Genomic DNA, 18,173 nt, shown 5'->3' with positions numbered 1-18,173 from the left:
TTAATAATCGCGAAGTCTTTGGTTCGATTCTAGGTCATATATAGCTGTTAGACTTCTCCGAGAGCAAAAGGAAAATCGCCCTTGTCCCTTGATTTAGGCGCACCTTGAGCTGACGCAAATTGTTGCGAAGACTTCAATACGGATTGCTTCATACCCAAGTGCCACTTCGCGAGGTTGAATCACGCGAACATCTGATGGCGGTTGTACGTACGCACGAAGTGAAAGTACAGACCCTTGATGACTTCCGGTTTCGTCTACCGATGTCTCTGAATAGCATAGGCGGGCAAGAAGAGCGTAAGAAAATAGCCCGCTGATTTTCTACACTTTCTTTCCATCATTTGGCAAAATATATTCAAATAAATGTTTTTTTGAGCTACATGAAAACTACCAGAGATTGCCTTGAACATTACGCACGTTCTTTTTATCTGAAAAATTAATAAAATACGTTCCTTGCACTTGAAAAAACGTGAAAACGTCCTTTCAGTTTCGACGTTACGAGCTGGTAAATGAGGTGACCGGAAGTTTTTTCAGAGCACAGCGCTTGTAATTTTGAAACCGTCTGTAGGGCTGTGGCGGGTAGCTGTGTTAGCGGTGCATGATGGGCCTGCGCTCGCCGCATGCCCGTTCTTGAGCGAGCATGTGCCGCGTACATTCCCGCGTGACCAAGTCATCTTATGCGTGTTTAGATAGTGGTGCCACTATGAAAGTGCGAAAGCTGTGGCAGCTCGGTGCATTCGGCGCTTTCGCGCAAGCGCTCCATGAACGCCAGTGCGCCTCACTATACGTCAGCGTTGCTGCCGCAAAGGTTTGCGGTTCCCTATTGCGTATTTTACGACAAACAATGCCTTGCTTTCGATGGCATTAGGGAGCTTTAGAATAGCGCACCGCGCGCGCCCTTGCGGTCGCTGCCACTGCGCATGCGTCGTAACGCGAGTCGGCGTTCGCGTTCGCGGATCGCATGCAAAAAATCCGAAATCGCGTGTGGTGATGGCGGCCCGAATGTGGCCCGCAAGCGCTGGTTTCGAGGCTACGTGTCGCTGCGATCGTGCGTTGCTGTTCGCAGCTGGGCAAGCGCAATTCTAAAACTCTTATGGCGCTCGCTTCGCCCGCAGCGCCCGCAGCGCTTGCAAACGGTATTCTAAAACTCCCTATTAGGTTCGCAAGCGAAACGCTTACTGGAACTTGCGCTATGAGTTAAGGCTGCGGGATTTACGTAATCTACTGCCTTGAGTCCTTACTGCCCCTTTGAACGACTTGTTCTTCCCGCGAAACGGCGATTTCATTTTTTTTTTTTTTTTTTTGCGATTGATGGCAAATATCAGCGTTTACTTGCCGGCTAAGCAAAAACCAGTATATATTGGATGCGTATGGTGCTCGAATTGCAAATAACCAATAATACAGCGCACATAGAGAAACAGTCGATAAACCTTGATGGCCTTTTCCCTTTCGTTCCTTCTGTCTTGCAGTTTGTGGCTGGAAGAGTGGCTTGACTGCCTTAACGAATATATAAGAGCGTACTTATAGGGCTAAAGGGACAACCTTTTCGGAAGCAGCAAACATTTGATGCAATTTATACGATAGCTTCGCCGATCCTTTAGCCTAGAATGCGAGAATATCAGGAAAGTGTGCGTAAAGGGGTCTGGGCTGTAGCAATCTAGCGGAAGCCATGAGACTTGCAGACATTCGGGCAGGCTGTGCGCGAAGTTCGTCGAATACATGGATGTCCAAATATTCTGCTGCCTTAGGTTGTCTTAGATTTTTTTTTACCTGTGCGATGTAGACTTGTGCGCAGAAGGAGGAGAACAAAAAAAAATAAAGACTCCAGAGAAAGCCTTACTTGTCTCTAAAGTGCCTCCTGGTATGATCATCATCAGCCTGACTATAAGCCCGCTGCAAGACAAAAGCCAATCCTATGTTGCGGCATTAAACCCGGCCCTTTCCTGTGCAAGCACAGGACCTCCTGGTATATGCAGCGGATGATTCTATTTTGTTTTGTTTTCTATGGAACATGGTGGACTTGAGAGGCAGACAAGAACTTGGGGCACTAGTTTTAGTAGTTTTGTAATAATCTATTGGTGATGATTAGCAGATGATTATATTTTTTTCTTTCTATGGAAGATGGTGGACTTGAGAGGCAGACAAGAACTTGGGGCACTAGTTTTAGTAGTTTTGTAATAATCTATTGGTGATGATTAGCAGATGATTATATTTTTTTTCTTTCTATGGAAGATGGTGGACTTGAGAGGCATATCAAAACTTTGGTTACTAGTTTTAGTAGTTTTGCAATAATTTATCGGCGCTCCTTCGCTGTCCTTAATTTTTGTGCCATAAATCATACATACACCTTTATCATCTTCGAAGTATAATCTATAGGTACTTTCAGCCGTCCTCTGTGTACAAAAGGAAGACTGCGTTAGCCGTAGAGTACCTGGCGTCGGAAAAGAAAACTGTGCATACGAAGGCAACTAATCGCTGTAAGGTATCGGATATACAATACAAAGTACTAATATGAAAAAAAAAGACATGGCCCTAGCGTAACGATGTACAGGCAACAGACTTGTAAGAGTGTTGCGACATCTACTGCGACATCTACTGCGACATCTGCCTAACTTCGGTCACGACAGGTTATGTAAATATACATACTATGACTTCCACAGCAGCGTGCTTACGCGTTATATGCAGCCTCATCAATTTGCTTAGCGTGCATACCGCTTTTTAAGCAGGTGTCTTACGTGCGCTTTTTAAAATTTGCCTGGTGTAGGGCGTACTTCCGGAGAACTAACTTGGCTGTTTTGAACGCGCACGTGCATAGCGGCTGCGCAAATCCTTTAAGAAGCGAAATATCGTATTCTAAAGAAAATAAACGAAAAAGTAAAAATAAACCGTCATTCTACTGTATGGCGTTTATTTTTTTTTATCTTGTCTGCCTGTCAAAGCTGGCCTTACGTAAACAAGGAGATCCCGTCTGGGTGTTTTGCCTCTGATTTTTACCGTGGTCGCTGACACATTGTCTCCTTCCTAGGATTCTTACACGTGTCCGCGTTCGAGTCTTGATCCGGGTCTTGAGCCCTAGAGTCATTGGAGGCCACAACGAAGACGGACTTGGAAGAAAAAAGAGAGAGAGAGAGAGAGAGACAGAACGAAACACAGATGTTAGAGTTGTCCCCTTCTCTATCCTAAGGCTCGACTCCGAAGGACAAAGCCATCACCCTGATCTGTTTGCTCGAAGAGGATTTGCTTGTGGAACGTGTTTCCACACGGAGAGGAAATGCTGAGCAAACTAGAAACGGGAAAGAACTTTACAAAGGCCACGTCGGGAAACGCTGATCTCGCGTCGGAGTGCATGCATTTCAAACCGCGTTTCGTTTGTGAAATTGTTTGCCGAGTGCCAAACGAATCACCGGAGCAAACTTGAAACCAGAAATAAACTAGCGGAAAGGCGGAGACTTAAATTGGACGCGCGTCTGATTTGCTACCCTTCGATAAGAAGGAGAGGAAAGTGCTGTCAGTGCAGCACACGTTGGGCTATCTGTTGCGACTACACTCGGTTGCCGAGGCCAGTCGATTTCAGAAACAGAAGCAACAACCGCATTCTTTTGTGAACCGGCGATGCATATGGCTATGACTCGAGCGCATTTTGTTCCGAAGAGTTTCAACAGCTTCATGAACTCGACTTACAAGTTACTCGGCACGTCTTTTCCCTGCGGCATGTGGCTCAGCGTGAAGCGCGAAGGATAACGGATACAATCGCGAAAAACGTTTCTGTATGGAGGTCGTTTTTGTATGAAGGATCATAGAGGTCGTGCAACAACAATCCATCGAAATGCAGTCGCCGAGGTAGGAATCGAACCCGCGACCTTCGTCTCACGAAGGTCGCCGGTTAAGCCGCATCGACAAACAACTCACTCGAGTTACAGCTATATATAATATATCGTGTGTGTTGTACTTTGCTGGTGTAGTGCCTTTGTCGCAAATATGTGAGGACCAGTCGTTCGAGTATTATTTATTTACGATTTTATTTCATAATTTTATCGCGCGAGCCTTCATCCGCAGTGTCCAGTTTCACTGACCCGTTTTTCTAGCGGATGTACACTGCATGAGCGGATGCTTAACGAAAACTAGCGGTATCCGATGGTAGGATTTGTATCGCGCAGAGTGCATGCGAAGCATAATTAAAAGCCATATGCACTGTACACGTAAAACAGAATCAAAATACGCGTTTTAGGAAGCTCACGCGCAGCCACATGTGTGCGGGATGTCATCAGAACTGCATGGTTTCTTTTTATTGCGCGCTTTTATACACGACATTACGGCAACTTTTGTATTTCTGATCGTATCCATTTATTAATCTGTTCATTTTTTTTTTCAAAATCGCCCTCTTTTGTGTGTAATGGGATGATCGGCTTCGGCCGGGAGGGGAATTTTGTTTATAAGAATAAAATCTGTAGCACATAAAGTTGAGGCTGTTATGTTGCCTGTTTGGAGCATGTGTCCCGCGATAATATTAGGAACCTCTCTTTAGCAGTCTACGCCGGGTTGGTGTGGCGTTATATAGTGCTATAAGAAGGGGGTATATGGTGTCAGACAGAAAGAAATGGCTCTAATAATAAAATAAGGCTTCTTGGATGCTGGTAACGTTTGTTTCCCTTATCATAGCATTCCTGCTCATTCTCTCTAGGGACTTATGTTTTGACGCCTAACAACGCGTAAACGGACTCGCCCGAGATAGCTATAGGAGTATCATGGAGAGTTCGACGTATCACAACGCGCATCGTTCGAATCACCTCGGTTACTGTTTGTCGTGTCGTAAAATTTCCTTCTCCGGTTCCCGTTCCTCTCGTGCGGAATAATTCCGCGAGTAAAAAGAAATAGCACACGGTGTTTCGGCGGTGTGCCCGAGTGCTGCGCCGAGAGAAGTTGGGAGTCGTGTATTAACGACGGCTGCGCCGTGCATGGACAGTTTTGCGCTCCGGCTCTCAAATATCGTTCTCGCCCTTATTGTTATCCCTCACTAACTTGCTGCTCTCCCAGTTTTCCAGAACAGCTAGCCGTCAAGTTGAAAACTGTTCGCAGCAGGTGACATAGCGTGAAAAAAAAAAAGAAAAAGAAAGTGGAGCAGAATAACAACAAAAAAAGTTTGCATTTAAGCCGGTCGTTTTCACTTCTGTGCGAGCGTGTGCGCTTTTTCTTTTTTTTTTTTGTTTTTTAACAGTGATCGTTTGAATTTATGCAGCTGTACTTCTATAGCTTGCGATTTTATTGGCTTTCTCTTTTACCGCTCTCCAAACACTGGTTTCAAACGAGGAAATAGTGTCACAGCTTAGCGAATTTCACCGAACTCTTTTGCCTCCAGTGGGGAGCAGCGAACGAAAAGATATGTCCGTGACACGAGGCAAGAGGCTGAAAGGAGGACGCAGCAGTTAGGGAGTTTTCAAAGCAAATGAGTCGTCTGCGAACTGCCCCTGGAAGGAACTCGAAAAATAACGACCCTCGCTTGAACCAGGGCATAGTCATTTCGCTTCGACGTTTTCTCTTTTTTTTTTTTTTCGCGCCTGCGCTAGTGCTTGTTCACCATTCTTGTTATATGTAAATTCTTTTTTCTTCGGCTTTTATTTTTCGAGCTTCAATGACCCGCCGTGTCGTTAGGCGTTGTCGCGCTCTCGAGAGAATGCGCAGATTTTCCTGGCGGCATGAATACTGTTATGAATATGTATTTCAGTCACTATATGAAGGAGTTCCCGATGCCTACATAATGAGCTCCTCTCTGACATTTTCTCGTGGTGCTGCTTTTTTTCAGCTCCCTACCCCTCCACAACTCCCGCCCTGCCTCCGGTTTCTGCATTCATAATTGCCATTTTACCAGGAGGTCACGCTAAAAAAAAAGTAATATTGGTGATAGCGCTGTTTATAAAAAACAATACGAACGGGACGGAATACACCGAGCAAATTGTTCAGTTAGCTGAAATAGAATGGTTTCGCTGTTCTCGTCCGCATGTGGTAATTTCCACTTCAGAAAGTCCGCCGTACGCAATACAGAGGGACACTGCTCAATTCGTGCAAAGAGCCTTAAGTCTACTGCTGGCCAGCCAAGCGTATACGTCACGTCTAGCGGTGTTCGTCAGTGCGCTGGACAGAGCGGATGTGCTGACTGCCCTCCTATTTCACTGACCAGTGTTTCTTCCTTTCGTTTTATCTCGAGTACGTTGTCCTACGTCGTGAAAGCGTGCTTTAATGAAAGCGTGGACCTCTTCTCTGTGCAAATAACTATTTTGATATGCACCAGCTGCAACATGAAACACGTCGTATCTGTTGCAACATGCCCACCAACATGAAAACTTCGGCTGCTGACCCGCAGGTTGCGGGATCGAATCCCGGCTGCGGCGGCTGCATTTCCGATGGAGGCGGAAATGTTGTAGGCCCGTGTGCTCAGATTTGGGTGCACGTTAAAGAACCCCAGGTGGTCAAAATTTCCGGAGCCCTCCACTACGGCGTCTCTCATAATCAAATAGTGGTTTTAGGACGTTAAACCCCACAAATCAATCAACATTAAAACTGCGAAGGCAATCGCCGACTTCCGACTGTGCGCGTAATATCTATAGATGCGCCGCAGTGGCCGAACTTGCTGAACGTGTTCGCTACTGACGGTGTCTGCAAACAGTGAACGTTTCTCGTCGGTTAAATGACGTCCACCTACTTAAAGAATTAAGCCCAATGCTTCCCGCCTGCCTGAAAAACTCGCGGGGCACATTCTCCTAAGAGGACTCGAAGGCAAAAGCTATACCTGGTGTGGCTTTATCATATTACGCCAACGTCTTTTCTTTGTCTCACTAACGCGGTAAAGAAGTGGATGTGAAGCTCGCGTGCCTCCAGTCAGGAGAGCGAGTGGTTATGTGACTAAGCCCAGTCACGCGAGCGTCGGTCTCTTTATTTTTTTTTTTTCAATTTTTCAGTCCCACAAACGTCACGCAGACGAAGTGAACGCTCTCGCGCACCTCTTAGATCGAGGCGCGTGAGTGGGCATGTTACTTTTTGCACGATGCGCTGGTTTCGCTAGAGGTTACGTTCGCATGGCTTTCCTCTTGATAAGGTGAAGCTGAGAGTATATATGTGCATGTGCTAAGATGCCAAAAACAGTGCGCCTTAAGGGGAAACACCAAATCGAAGCGAGACAACAAACAAACATGAATAAATATCAGCAACTTGTGGAAGCCGGGAAGTGTACGCTGCGCATTGAAAGGAGGCGGACACGGGATGTGGAGGCAAGCTCTGGCTTTCCCGGAGGAGATGTCGGTGTGGCGCTTTCCAATTGACTCGCGTCGGACTTCCCAAGTAAGCCCCAAGGGAACGCATTCGCCAAGTGCGCGCGGCCGGTATGCGGCATACTCCCGAGACTGACGGGCCCCAGTGTTGGTAGACACGGTTTTTTTTTTTATGCCGCTTTCTTTGCAGAGCAAGAAACAAACGGCCGGATGGCCAGTCTCCCGGGGCTGACCGTTTCCGGGGACTGCTTTGTGGGCTCCAAGGCCTCCCAATATGTTGCTGCATGGACAGACCCTTCTGCTGCAAAGCGAAGACACGGAATGTCCGAGAGGGTGGATGTAGCCTGCGTATTTGTGCTACGATGTACGTGCGTCGTGAAAGTTGCACTCGCTACGCCGGAACTGCTTCAAAGGCGTTTCGGTGCCATATCCTGCTGGTTTCGAACGGGGCCTTTCAGCTGAGGCGTGTGCGTCCCAACCAATCGTGCAACTGAGACCTTCATGCATACGTACCAGTAGCGTGGCCAGAAATTTTTTTCAAGGGATGGAGTGGGGGGGGGTGAGTTCAGCCATAGTTTATGTAGGTTCGTACGTGCGTTTTTATGTGTGCGTGTATAGATACGCAAACAAAATTAGAAAATTGTTGACGGCTTTTAAAAACGTCAATTTTCATTACTTGTCCACGGTAGAACACCTTCTTTCATACTTCAGGGAGGGGGGGGTGGTGGCTAAAGCACCCTTAACTACATACATACATACATACATACATACATACATACATACATACATACATACATACATACATACATACATACATACATACATACATACATACATACATACATACATACATACATACATACATACATACATACATACATACATACATACATACATACATACATACATACATACATACATACATACATACATACATACATACATACATACATACATACATACATACATTATAACGTGATTAAAAAATGGGTAGCGTTGTAATCAGCCGCAGACGAAGAGTCCAAGTGAAGGTGGCTTGAGCACAAAGTGAGAAGTGTGAGCTGGCGGGCCCCGTAGAGAAACTGCCAGAATTTCGCTCACAGCGCGTGCGGAAAGCCGCGTGCGAAATACGTGCTCGATGCTACGAAATCTTGTTCTCCGTGGGACCACGGAAAAGAGCTTCCAGGTGAAAATAAAATACGATAGTGCATGGTAGAAAGGCAGAAAAAAAAAGATGGCTCGACAGGAAAGGTCTCCGCTTTCTATAGGTGAACTCCTCTGAACTAGAAACGAACAATATGTGGCTATCGAAATGCGTCCAAGATCATAGTGTTAAGGCGAGTACATCGCTAATATATAAAGAAATAACGACGTTCTTCAATCGTGCAAGTGTTTAAGAGTGATTTTTATGCGTTCACTGGCCGTGTTTGCAAAGTTCAAATGCACAGGACGCAGTTGCAAACGACAATTCCAAAGTATGCCAATACTGTGCATCGAAAAATATTTTCAAGTATAATGTGTTGAAAGTAGTGATAAAGGTGACAAATCTGAGTGATCGAAGAGAAAGAAGCAGGAGTTCTTAGACAGAATAAAGCTGAAAGTCGGAATTTTAGGTGAAAGGGGGGGGGGGGAAGCAGTTCGTTGAAGTGGCGTCTCGTATCGCCTAAACAAAAATAAATACTTAGGTCTGCGTCAAGGAGACAGAGACGGTGCGTATATACGTTAAGGAGCAGCAGCGAGGGAGAAGGAGGTGAAATGGCCATTGGAAAGAGAACAAATTGGAAATCCATTAAAGGGCTAACGACTCGGGAGACCTACAAAGTCTTCTCGCCTCTTTCATTCTATCTCGAGCCCCGTGGATCCCCGAGGGCCAAGCGTCGCTATATACAGCGGCGAGATGCCGGCTAAGGAGGGAGAGCCAAAAAATAAATGAAGAATTTACTATACGTGGGAGTGCTATCGAGAGAGACTCGATTTAGAGGAGTCTGTATTGCTGCCGCAAGAAAATGAGGCGGATAAAACGAGTGGAGAATGTGGATCGCAGGAACAGACAATGCGGAGAAGGTGAAGAAAGGCGGACACGTAATTCACATTATAAGTCGATTTCCGAAAGGAGGCTTCCTTCACATGTCGTGTAGGTCGTTTCGGTGCGCTTGTGCCAGTTTTCCGTCGGCTGTATTCTAGCGCAGTATGGAGGCTTCATTTGTCTCACGTTGGCCGTTATACCGTTCTCTGTCATTGCCGCTTCGACGCACGTGACGTGTAACGGTATACATCTGACGAGGCCATATTTAAGGAATGTGTGGGGAAGACGAAGTGTCGAAATGGAAGCAATGGGTGCGAGTCGAGTTTTATGCGGCTGATACGGCATTTACGCATCTCGAAAAGTGATTCATTGTCTTTGTGGTATTCTACGGGCGCTTTTCACCGCTGCAAACTTTAGCCACCGAGAGTCGAAACACAATTTCGACACGCCACTCTGGCTGTGCGTGATGGGAGACAAAATGGCGCACTCGATCAGGCTATGGTTTTGTTTGTTTGTTTGAGCTGAATGAAAATGTCTTGCATACGATTTTTTTTTCCTCACCGGCATATATGGCAGCAAGAACATCACGCAAGGCCATTGCACCTGCAGAGAATATGTCTCATGCTAATTCAAACCATGGCCGGGAACCAAAGACTTTTTTATGTCAGGCGAAAGCGCTAAAAACTGCTCCTGGCTACTGTCGGCTCTGCAAAAGCGTTCTGGCTCTATTACGGGATGACAGAGCTCTTCCCACTCGACCACTGAGACACGCCGGCTCTGAAGAGAGCTCTTTCAGCGTGCTTTTGAGTGCTTCTGCTTTCCCAATAGAGTTCGCCATATGTCTCCGGCTATGCGGAGGTGCGATTTATCGCCGGAAATGGCGCACATGCCCAGTATGAACTAATCATTCGCAAAGTCATGTCTGAACAGCCACGTTCCGGTCTCCGTGCTGCAGCTGCACCGTACATGCAACGCGCGAGAAAGATTTGTGTCGTTTTCATCTCTGCAGCTTCCAATATGCTGGAAATAGGTAAAGATACGGTGTTTGATCCGCGTTCGGGGCACTCTGAGTATCGCTGCTCGTGTCGTTATTTTTGCCTCTAGATTTAACTAAATAATTAAATATACGTATGTGAAATACATGGTGCACTTGTGGCAACCCGTCTGGGCAGCGATTGCCTGTTATCTTTCAGTTCACTGACGATGAGTTTCTCCCGATCAGTAGTACGTCGTGGAAATTATGACTATGACGATAGTATATAAAGATATGGGAACAGGGGAAACATTAAACTTGAAAGAAAAATTCCCCAAGCACGCAGTAAATTTTGTCAAATTGCGCATATTACATCTACAGATAGGCTATTTCCTCGTGTTTAACATACTCCTGTGGGTTTCTTTATTTTTCTTTAAAGCTGGCATCCCGTGGTTGAACCTTTCATGCACATGTTCGTGTTCCCCTCTAACGACTGCGTCAATTCGCGTTCTAACTGCGAACAGCATTGCTATGCGCTAACATACCGCCAGACTTTCGGAATGGGCGCTGAAATATAACTTAAATTGTAAAGGGCTTAAGGTACTTACGCTGTTGTTTTTTTTTTTTTAGCAATACGCCGCTCCGAGAATTTCAGGGGGGATATTTCGCACCAGATATGTTGACGAACATGCCTGCAGTTTTTTGTCTGGAACTTGGTTTCCTTACTGGTGGCGGCGGCTGTAGCTGGCGGCGGTGATCGGCACAGCGTGTGTAAAGACATCGTTTGCCTGTCAGCCGCTGACAGGGCATTTGCGAAGTTCACGGTGCGTAAATAATGATCAGCCGGTGTGTGGAAAGCGTCATGTGTTTTGTTGCACACGAACTTTCAGCTGGCATTGCAGTCTGGGGATAAATGACGGCCCAGAGAAAGTATCAGCGAGGCACACATGTGCAACCGGTGCTGCGAAACGTCATACCGTGCGCCCCCTAATGAAAGTGCTGAGCGCCTGCATTTGCCGATAGCGATTGGCTGTGGGTTGCTTAGCGACTACTTGTTGTGTTCTGTTGCAATACTGATTTTGCTGTTACCGCCTTGCGTGTAAACATATTAATGTCACTGTGCCAGCAACCGGGATTATACGTGTTTTTTTTTTCTTTTTCTTTAACGACAAGCAGTCGGCACTGAGCCTGCGTGAGCAAGAATACATAAAATGAAACTCGACACATCTCATTTGCCAGACGATGGGAGCGACTATACATATACAAAGATTTATGTCTAATTTAGTGATATATTTAGTTGGTTACATCGGGCTACTTGATTCTTGGCCAATCAGCCAGATCGGCTTTGTGTCATTGCGTCTAAATGGTTTATACTACGCATCACTTTCTTATTTGTTTAGTGACAATACTCTCCGGGGTCAAACACGGCGTAGATCAGGACATTTTTTTTAATATACTATTACTGTATATGAAGCAAGAGATCGCACGAAGGCAGCAAAGTCGTACTCAAATGGCAGAATGCGATGACATGTTAAGACGCCGTCAGCGAGGAGCGTTGTGTTGAGCATGCAGGACTGCGGGAGAGACTCATAGCAAACATCGCCGAGTAAAGATAGCTTAAATGTGAACGGCGTTCTTTGGATAAAACATGCGCTCTTCCTCATTTGTATATAGTTCAAGAGGCCTTCGCCTTTCATAGGAACATATGCAGCTGAAGACAATAAAGTGTGGCGCCTTACGAAAACGTTGAGTACCCACACAACGCTGCTGGGTTCAACATGGCCACAGAGAAGTTGGAGGAATATCGGTAACACATGTCAAGAATAAAAATTTATTTGCGAATGTCTCAGAAATCAGTGTTGATCCTTATGAACCAATGTGTTTAAAATTGTACACGTCTGGATAATTCCAATCGCATTTGCAATAATTCTGGCTGTAGTTCAAGAACGCCAGTCGCCTTTTCTATTATTCACTCATCGATGTACACCGCACTAACTGTACACCATTTCCACCAACTTATTATGCACGCGTGTTTGCTAAGTAGCGTTCGCTCCTGCTTGCATGTCATGTGTACGTGAGTAAGTCTGTGTAAATTTTTATACTGGTGAGCGCATCTGTTCTGCGTGTCCCATGTAAAAACATGGTTGACTGCACCGTCTAAAAGGCCCTCAGCAATTCATGCAGTTATTCACATTTCGTACCTCTCTTTGTGCAGGCACTGCTCCTGCGGTAATGGGTGTAATGCATTGTAGAACTCTATCGTTGCAAGCTTTTGGTGACTTGAAATACTTCGTTGAAACGCTTGGTATGCTAAACGTAAGAGGAAAGTACGGTGCTGTCTCTATAGACGCTGAAATGTGTGCTACAGGAGTGAACTCACAGGTGTAAACGCACGACTGCTTGCATGTTCACCATTGGCCTAAGAGAACTTGTTGTTGGGCTAGTTGGTAGAGCATTTCGAAAAGTTAATTCGAGCGCGAAAACTTGACTCGATCACTCACACACGCACACACCCATGCATCATGTGAGCGCTGTGTGTTTGATGCATGGGTGTGTGCGTGTGTGAGTGATCGTGTCAAGTTTTCGCACTCAAATTAACTTTTCGAAATCACCATTGGCCTACCTGCTTTCTGACGTGACTCATCGAAAGTGTTCTTCAACATTTAACTTTGCCGAACGCGATGCTGGTGGAACAGAGTGAAGACTCCGCTGTCTTCTCTTTTTCGCAGCTCGCTGGATCGGCTGGAGCGGTGCCTCTACGCGGCCTCCAACAACGCGGGCTGCAAGGAGGAAGTGAACACGCTGGTGTCCTCGCTGCTGCGCGTGGCACGTAACCTGCTGGGCGACGTCTACAAGACCCGCTGCCGGTTCAAGTGCAGCGCCGCCTGGTCGCCGTCGGCGCCGCTGCCTCTGGTGCTGCTGCTTCTCGCGGCCATTCTGCTGAACGACCGCTTATAGACCGCCGTGGTTGAGCCGCAGCCCTGCTAGACGGCAACCTCGACGAGGTCCCGGAGCTCGAACGTCTCTTGTTCGCCCGACTTCAACACCTGAGATTACCCAAGCGCGGAGCTTGGTGTTTCTGACTTCGTTTCGCACCGACGTGTTGTGCATACTGCTTATGGACGCTCAGGCTGCGATAGACGTCTGCGCAGGCGCAGCCACTCCCGCTGAGTACACGGACCATGTTGGGCGTCTACGTGGTCACTGGCCCTCCTCGTTGACGAGATATTCTTGATCGAGACGAACGTTGTTTTCTGCTCGGAATGACGAGCGTTCGTTTCCATCGCCGCCTGCATGTCTACGACACTACGGGCGTGTCCCTCACGCGGTCTCAGGAGAAGGCAGTTCTGATGCCGTTCTCCGTGTCGAATTGAACTTTCGATATGGATGAACTGTTTCGCATCGCGTCACCGTTTACCGAGGACAAGTCGGTCACGCTTTGCAAGGCTCAAGGAGGGCACCGAAACACAAATAAGTTCCGGTAGCTGACAATTTTAGTGCGTGAAGTCATCCCGCACTAGTGAAACAGGATGACCGTGATTGAAACAACAAGTGTACTCGTCGCGGGAACGCATGTCGCCATGCATCGGCGACATGCACCAAACACGGAAGTTCTTGGAAGATAAGCGCATGGGGGCGGGTACTACACTCTGTATTTTTGTGCTCAATCTAAACCCCTCGACCGACCACGCAACTGCTTTAGCTTGAGAAGGAACGGGATGTGTTGTCACTTCTCTTTTGCGGGCGTTATCTCGAACTACGGCTCTGTACTCGCCACTTGTGTTCCCGCTGTGGTATCTTGTGGACAGTCGTTGTTTTGATAGCAAGTTAAAAAACGTGCCATTGCGTGAAAATGGTCAATCTTTCTTATAGTTTCTTTACTCCTTTTTTTTCTTTTACCGAGACGTTTTTTTTTTTCATATAAGTGTTTTGCAATACACGCGATAACCCAGTGTTTGCGTGAGTAAATATAGTTGATAGCTATGTTTAGGGAGACTGTATATTATGCTTGTTTTGTCATGGCTGTTCATGTGTTTCTTTCTAATCAGGGACATACAAAATAAGAAAGTTGGGCAACGTCCCCTCTCTCTGTCCTACTAGAAATAAGCAAATAAAGAAAACACTGAACGCATCAGGTAAAACGGCTCGTAGCCTACCCAAGTAGTATACAAAGCACGTCAGCTAAAGTGTGCTGACTTCTACCTGGAAATCTATTTAATTTCTTTGGCATGCAATATCAGAAAGGCAACGGAGATAGCCGGGATTTCTAGGCGTCTTAGCAATACATATTTTTTTTAGTTTCTTACTTTCAAGGATGTACGAAGTGGTGTCGCGGTGTTCCAAGAGAAGCTCGTGCAGCACTCAGTCATGTGTACTTAATTAAACGTCAGCATGGTGGTGATAGCGGCTGCATTTTTTCGCGCACCTGAGATATCTTCAGGCGTGCAGAGTCACGGTTTTTTTTTTCACGTACGTCAGTACCAGTCAGTTGAATTTTTGTTTCGTGTTTTTTTTTCTTTTGTGGCTGGTACGAGGAAGCATCAAGCTGTACCAGAAGCACTCCCACACGGCGTGCTCTTCTTCCCCCACTCGATGTACTGTCGTCGTCGACTCCTGCGTTGGTGTATAGTGACACATCGTTTGTGCTGGTGCGTGCTCATTTGTGTGGACTGGCGTGTTTGGGGAGGCACGGCCGCAGGTTGGCAGCGGCCAACTCCACTCCACCACCGTTGCGCCAGTCTTGTCGTTCAAGCGGGACGTGTGGGACCCTGGGAAGCCTGCGTGTGCTCGCTGAAGTGACGAAACGGCGGAGTAACGCCACGGCTACACGAAGGAAGCATTAATTGGATTACTGTAGCGCGGAATTAAGCCTGTTGTTTGTTCTTAGCCAAGTGCGTGATATTCATAGGAACGTACCATGAATTTGTGCTTTTTTTTTGTAACTGTACCGATACACCTTCTGAATTCGGTAAAGCGCAAGCCTGAATGGCTGCATTCGATATGGCGATCTCTCTTGTGTCGGATGAGTTCTGTACAGTGTGGGTGCAAGCTCATGATGAGTTAGCAGCTTACGAGCGCAGCATTAGCTATGCAGACTGGGTCACTCTCGCTGTGAAATTTAACTCCCAATATTTATACGCAGACGATCGAACTACGTATACAGTACTTTATGTGAGCGTCCTTTTTTTTTCTTATTATGGCAAGGCAAGCAGTGATAAAGACTTTAGAACACATTTGACGAACAGCTGTATTTTTTGGTTGGAAGTTGCTAAATTATTCACGTACATTTTCTTCGATGTTGGCGTCTCAAAAGTCACCCAACGCACAATGTGCGAGAGCTAGCGTCAGAAAGCAGCTTGCATCGTCGCGTAAGAAGCTTTCTGCGCCATTACTGAATCATTTTTCGAGAGAGATGCCGCACGTTCGTGTGACTGGCAACACTTATACAAGCCTCAGTATCGCAGCAGTCGACAAGTCGTGCGGATTCCAGTCTGCATCGCTGGACTGTGCGTGTGTAATAACAGTGACGCAGCTGCTCTGATTTCACATGCAGCTCACCGAAAATTAAAAAAAAAACAGGCTTGGAAGTAACGATCTGGTTTCACTTATACACTGCCAACTGATCCCTTGCGCGCATTTCTTCGCTGTTGTCGCTTAAGCCTCAGTCCCAATTTCTGGCTTCTTTGTTTTAATGTAATTGGGTATTATTGCTGGAGTGCTGTAATATTCAGTGCCAATTTTAATGAAATTAAGTGTCTAAAATTCTTAGCGACGGAGAATGCAGAAATGGCTTAATAATGGGCGTAATTTCTCCGCGAAGTGGCGTCGTTTATCCTTTCGCCATTCATTGTTTAAGTGACAGTTGCCCAACTCCCCAAGTGCACGACCGGCCTACGTGTAGACGGGGCCTCAATCCTTCTAGCGGCTCGTCTCAAAGCGTTTTCATCGGAGCTTTATTCCGTTGTTTAATAACTGCGTCTACATTGAAGAGTGCACCAACGAGAAACTTGCATTACGACTAGATTGTCGTTCTGCGCCAATGTCGCGAGTGTTCCCACAGGTGGCCCGCTTTAGTTAGCATAAAACTGTGCAAAATCTTCGACGACACACATGGTGTGAACAAGGACTCGACATATACGGTATATGTCGGCGTATGTGTCAAAGGCGGCAGTTGTTCTCTCACAAGTGGTATGCCGTGTGGTCCTCGCAGAGGAATGGCAGCCACCAGAAACGTCAGCAAGATGAACCAAAGACAGATTATCGCCCGAGACGTGTGAATAGTTTATTTCATGATATTATAAGAGCGTCTTTGACAATAAGTTTCTCTAGAACGTGTTTCCTATGTTTTCCTGGTTCCGTTTTCCAAAAGCATGCACGCCAAGGTAAACATTTTTTGAAGTGGCTCACGTGAAAAAAAAATATTGATGTTCTTATAGCTTACTTTGGCGACGGAATAGCAAGTGCTGTCCGACGGACAAATGCTCTTGTAGAAATGCGCGTAATTGCGCTATTCATAGGTGACGATAGCCTGTCAAATTTCGAACCAGTGTTCAAAGTGGTCGCATAAGAATCAATCAATTTTACCCGTTTCACACGCGTGCACGGAGGTTCTAATCGAAAAAAATTCAATTCATGTTGTCTTTCTCAGAAAATGTAAGACTTTGAAGTATTGCAAAAAAAAAAAGAAGTTTGCACAAAGTTGTGATGCGTCGAATCATCCGGACATCACAATGTACGAAGTCACCCACACAAACGTCCTTAAGCTGACCCTAATTAGAACATTTCAAGTTTGCTAGGAGCCGTTGCCGTAAAGCCTTGATATTTCGCGGTTCGGAAACAAAAATAGCGAGTCTCGAAAAAGGGCGCGAGACTCTTCCACTTGCGTGTGTGGTGCAATGGCTGCCACTTATCTTTTTTTTCTTTGCTTTCTTCGCGAGCGGAACTGAGCATTGTTCTACTCACCTGCGTGCGTCTATACTCATTTTGACAGCATGAACGGCTGGTGTGCAAGATTGGGGCATATTTGAGGCGTCACCAGCTGCTTGCGCAACTTTCTTTTTTTATATATAAAAGCTTTTGTACTGCCGCAATACTCGGCGTTTTCTTCTCTTTCAATGACGGTCGAGCGTCGCCTTCATTCCTCTGTCTCGCGGCGAAGGCTTCTCGACGACAGTTCTTTTAGTGTCTCCTGAAGAGCGTATTCCGCTGCCAATATCGGTGGAAAGAAAATGAGCTTCGTGCTGTGCCTGTGCAAATCGTACGTAGTGGTGACAAGCCTATTTAGTTTCGAGCACATTTGCACTGCTGCTTAGTCATCGCTAAGTTTTGAGCGACAAACTTTTCCCTGAAGACTAAGTCAATGGACTAAGCGACCTAACCGAGCCGGTCCCAAATTAACGCTTTCTTTTCAAGCGTCATGAATGCACAGGTTTCTTTTGCGTACCGGGAGCATATTCAAGCTTTCGGTATTTTGCCTGATGTTTTTCCTTTTTTTTAAAGTAGCGGGCGACTTAAGGAACTGCTCATCGAGATTACCCTACCCGCAATACTATCGTTTTTCTCTTGAAAAAAAAAAATGTGCTGATATATTGACAATGTTGATCCTGTTGTAGTTATGATTAAAGACGAAACTTCTTTTTCATCATGCAGTGTCCTTGTTTCTCTCTTCACTGCGGTTTTTAGCAACGAGTCGTGTCTCTGCTTGAAAGGGAATTACCATGTTCGATCTTGAGCCCTTTCATCATAATCGTTGAAGTATACTTCTACGAGACGAGCTCAGCTCATTTACGCAGTTTTTGTACTCCTCCTAACGAAGACTGGCTGGGCTTATCTACGCTGAAAAAAAAAACGCTTGGGGACACCGCAATTAAAGTGAAACTAAAGAAAAAATCGATTTTTCTTTTCATATTAGCGA

General features: G+C 46.1%; 1 protein-coding gene across 1 annotated transcript in view; it reads left to right on the top strand.

The window, feature by feature from the left end:
- Nucleotides 1–17,903, top strand: part of LOC119164430 (uncharacterized) — a 596,281-nt gene extending 578,378 nt beyond the window's left edge. Inside the window, exon 3 of the mRNA XM_075893088.1 lies at nucleotides 12,988–17,903. Within this exon, the coding sequence (XP_075749203.1) occupies nucleotides 12,988–13,216 (229 nt within the window). The 3' untranslated portion in view covers nucleotides 13,217–17,903. The remainder of the gene's footprint in view (nucleotides 1–12,987) is intronic.
- Nucleotides 17,904–18,173: the final 270 nt, after the last annotated feature.

This window comes from Rhipicephalus microplus, chromosome 1 (genome assembly GCF_043290135.1).
Source record: "Rhipicephalus microplus isolate Deutch F79 chromosome 1, USDA_Rmic, whole genome shotgun sequence".
NCBI classification, from domain to species: domain Eukaryota; kingdom Metazoa; phylum Arthropoda; class Arachnida; order Ixodida; family Ixodidae; genus Rhipicephalus; species Rhipicephalus microplus.
Note: the sequence above shows the minus strand (reverse complement) of the source record. Positions and strands in the feature narration are given on the sequence as shown.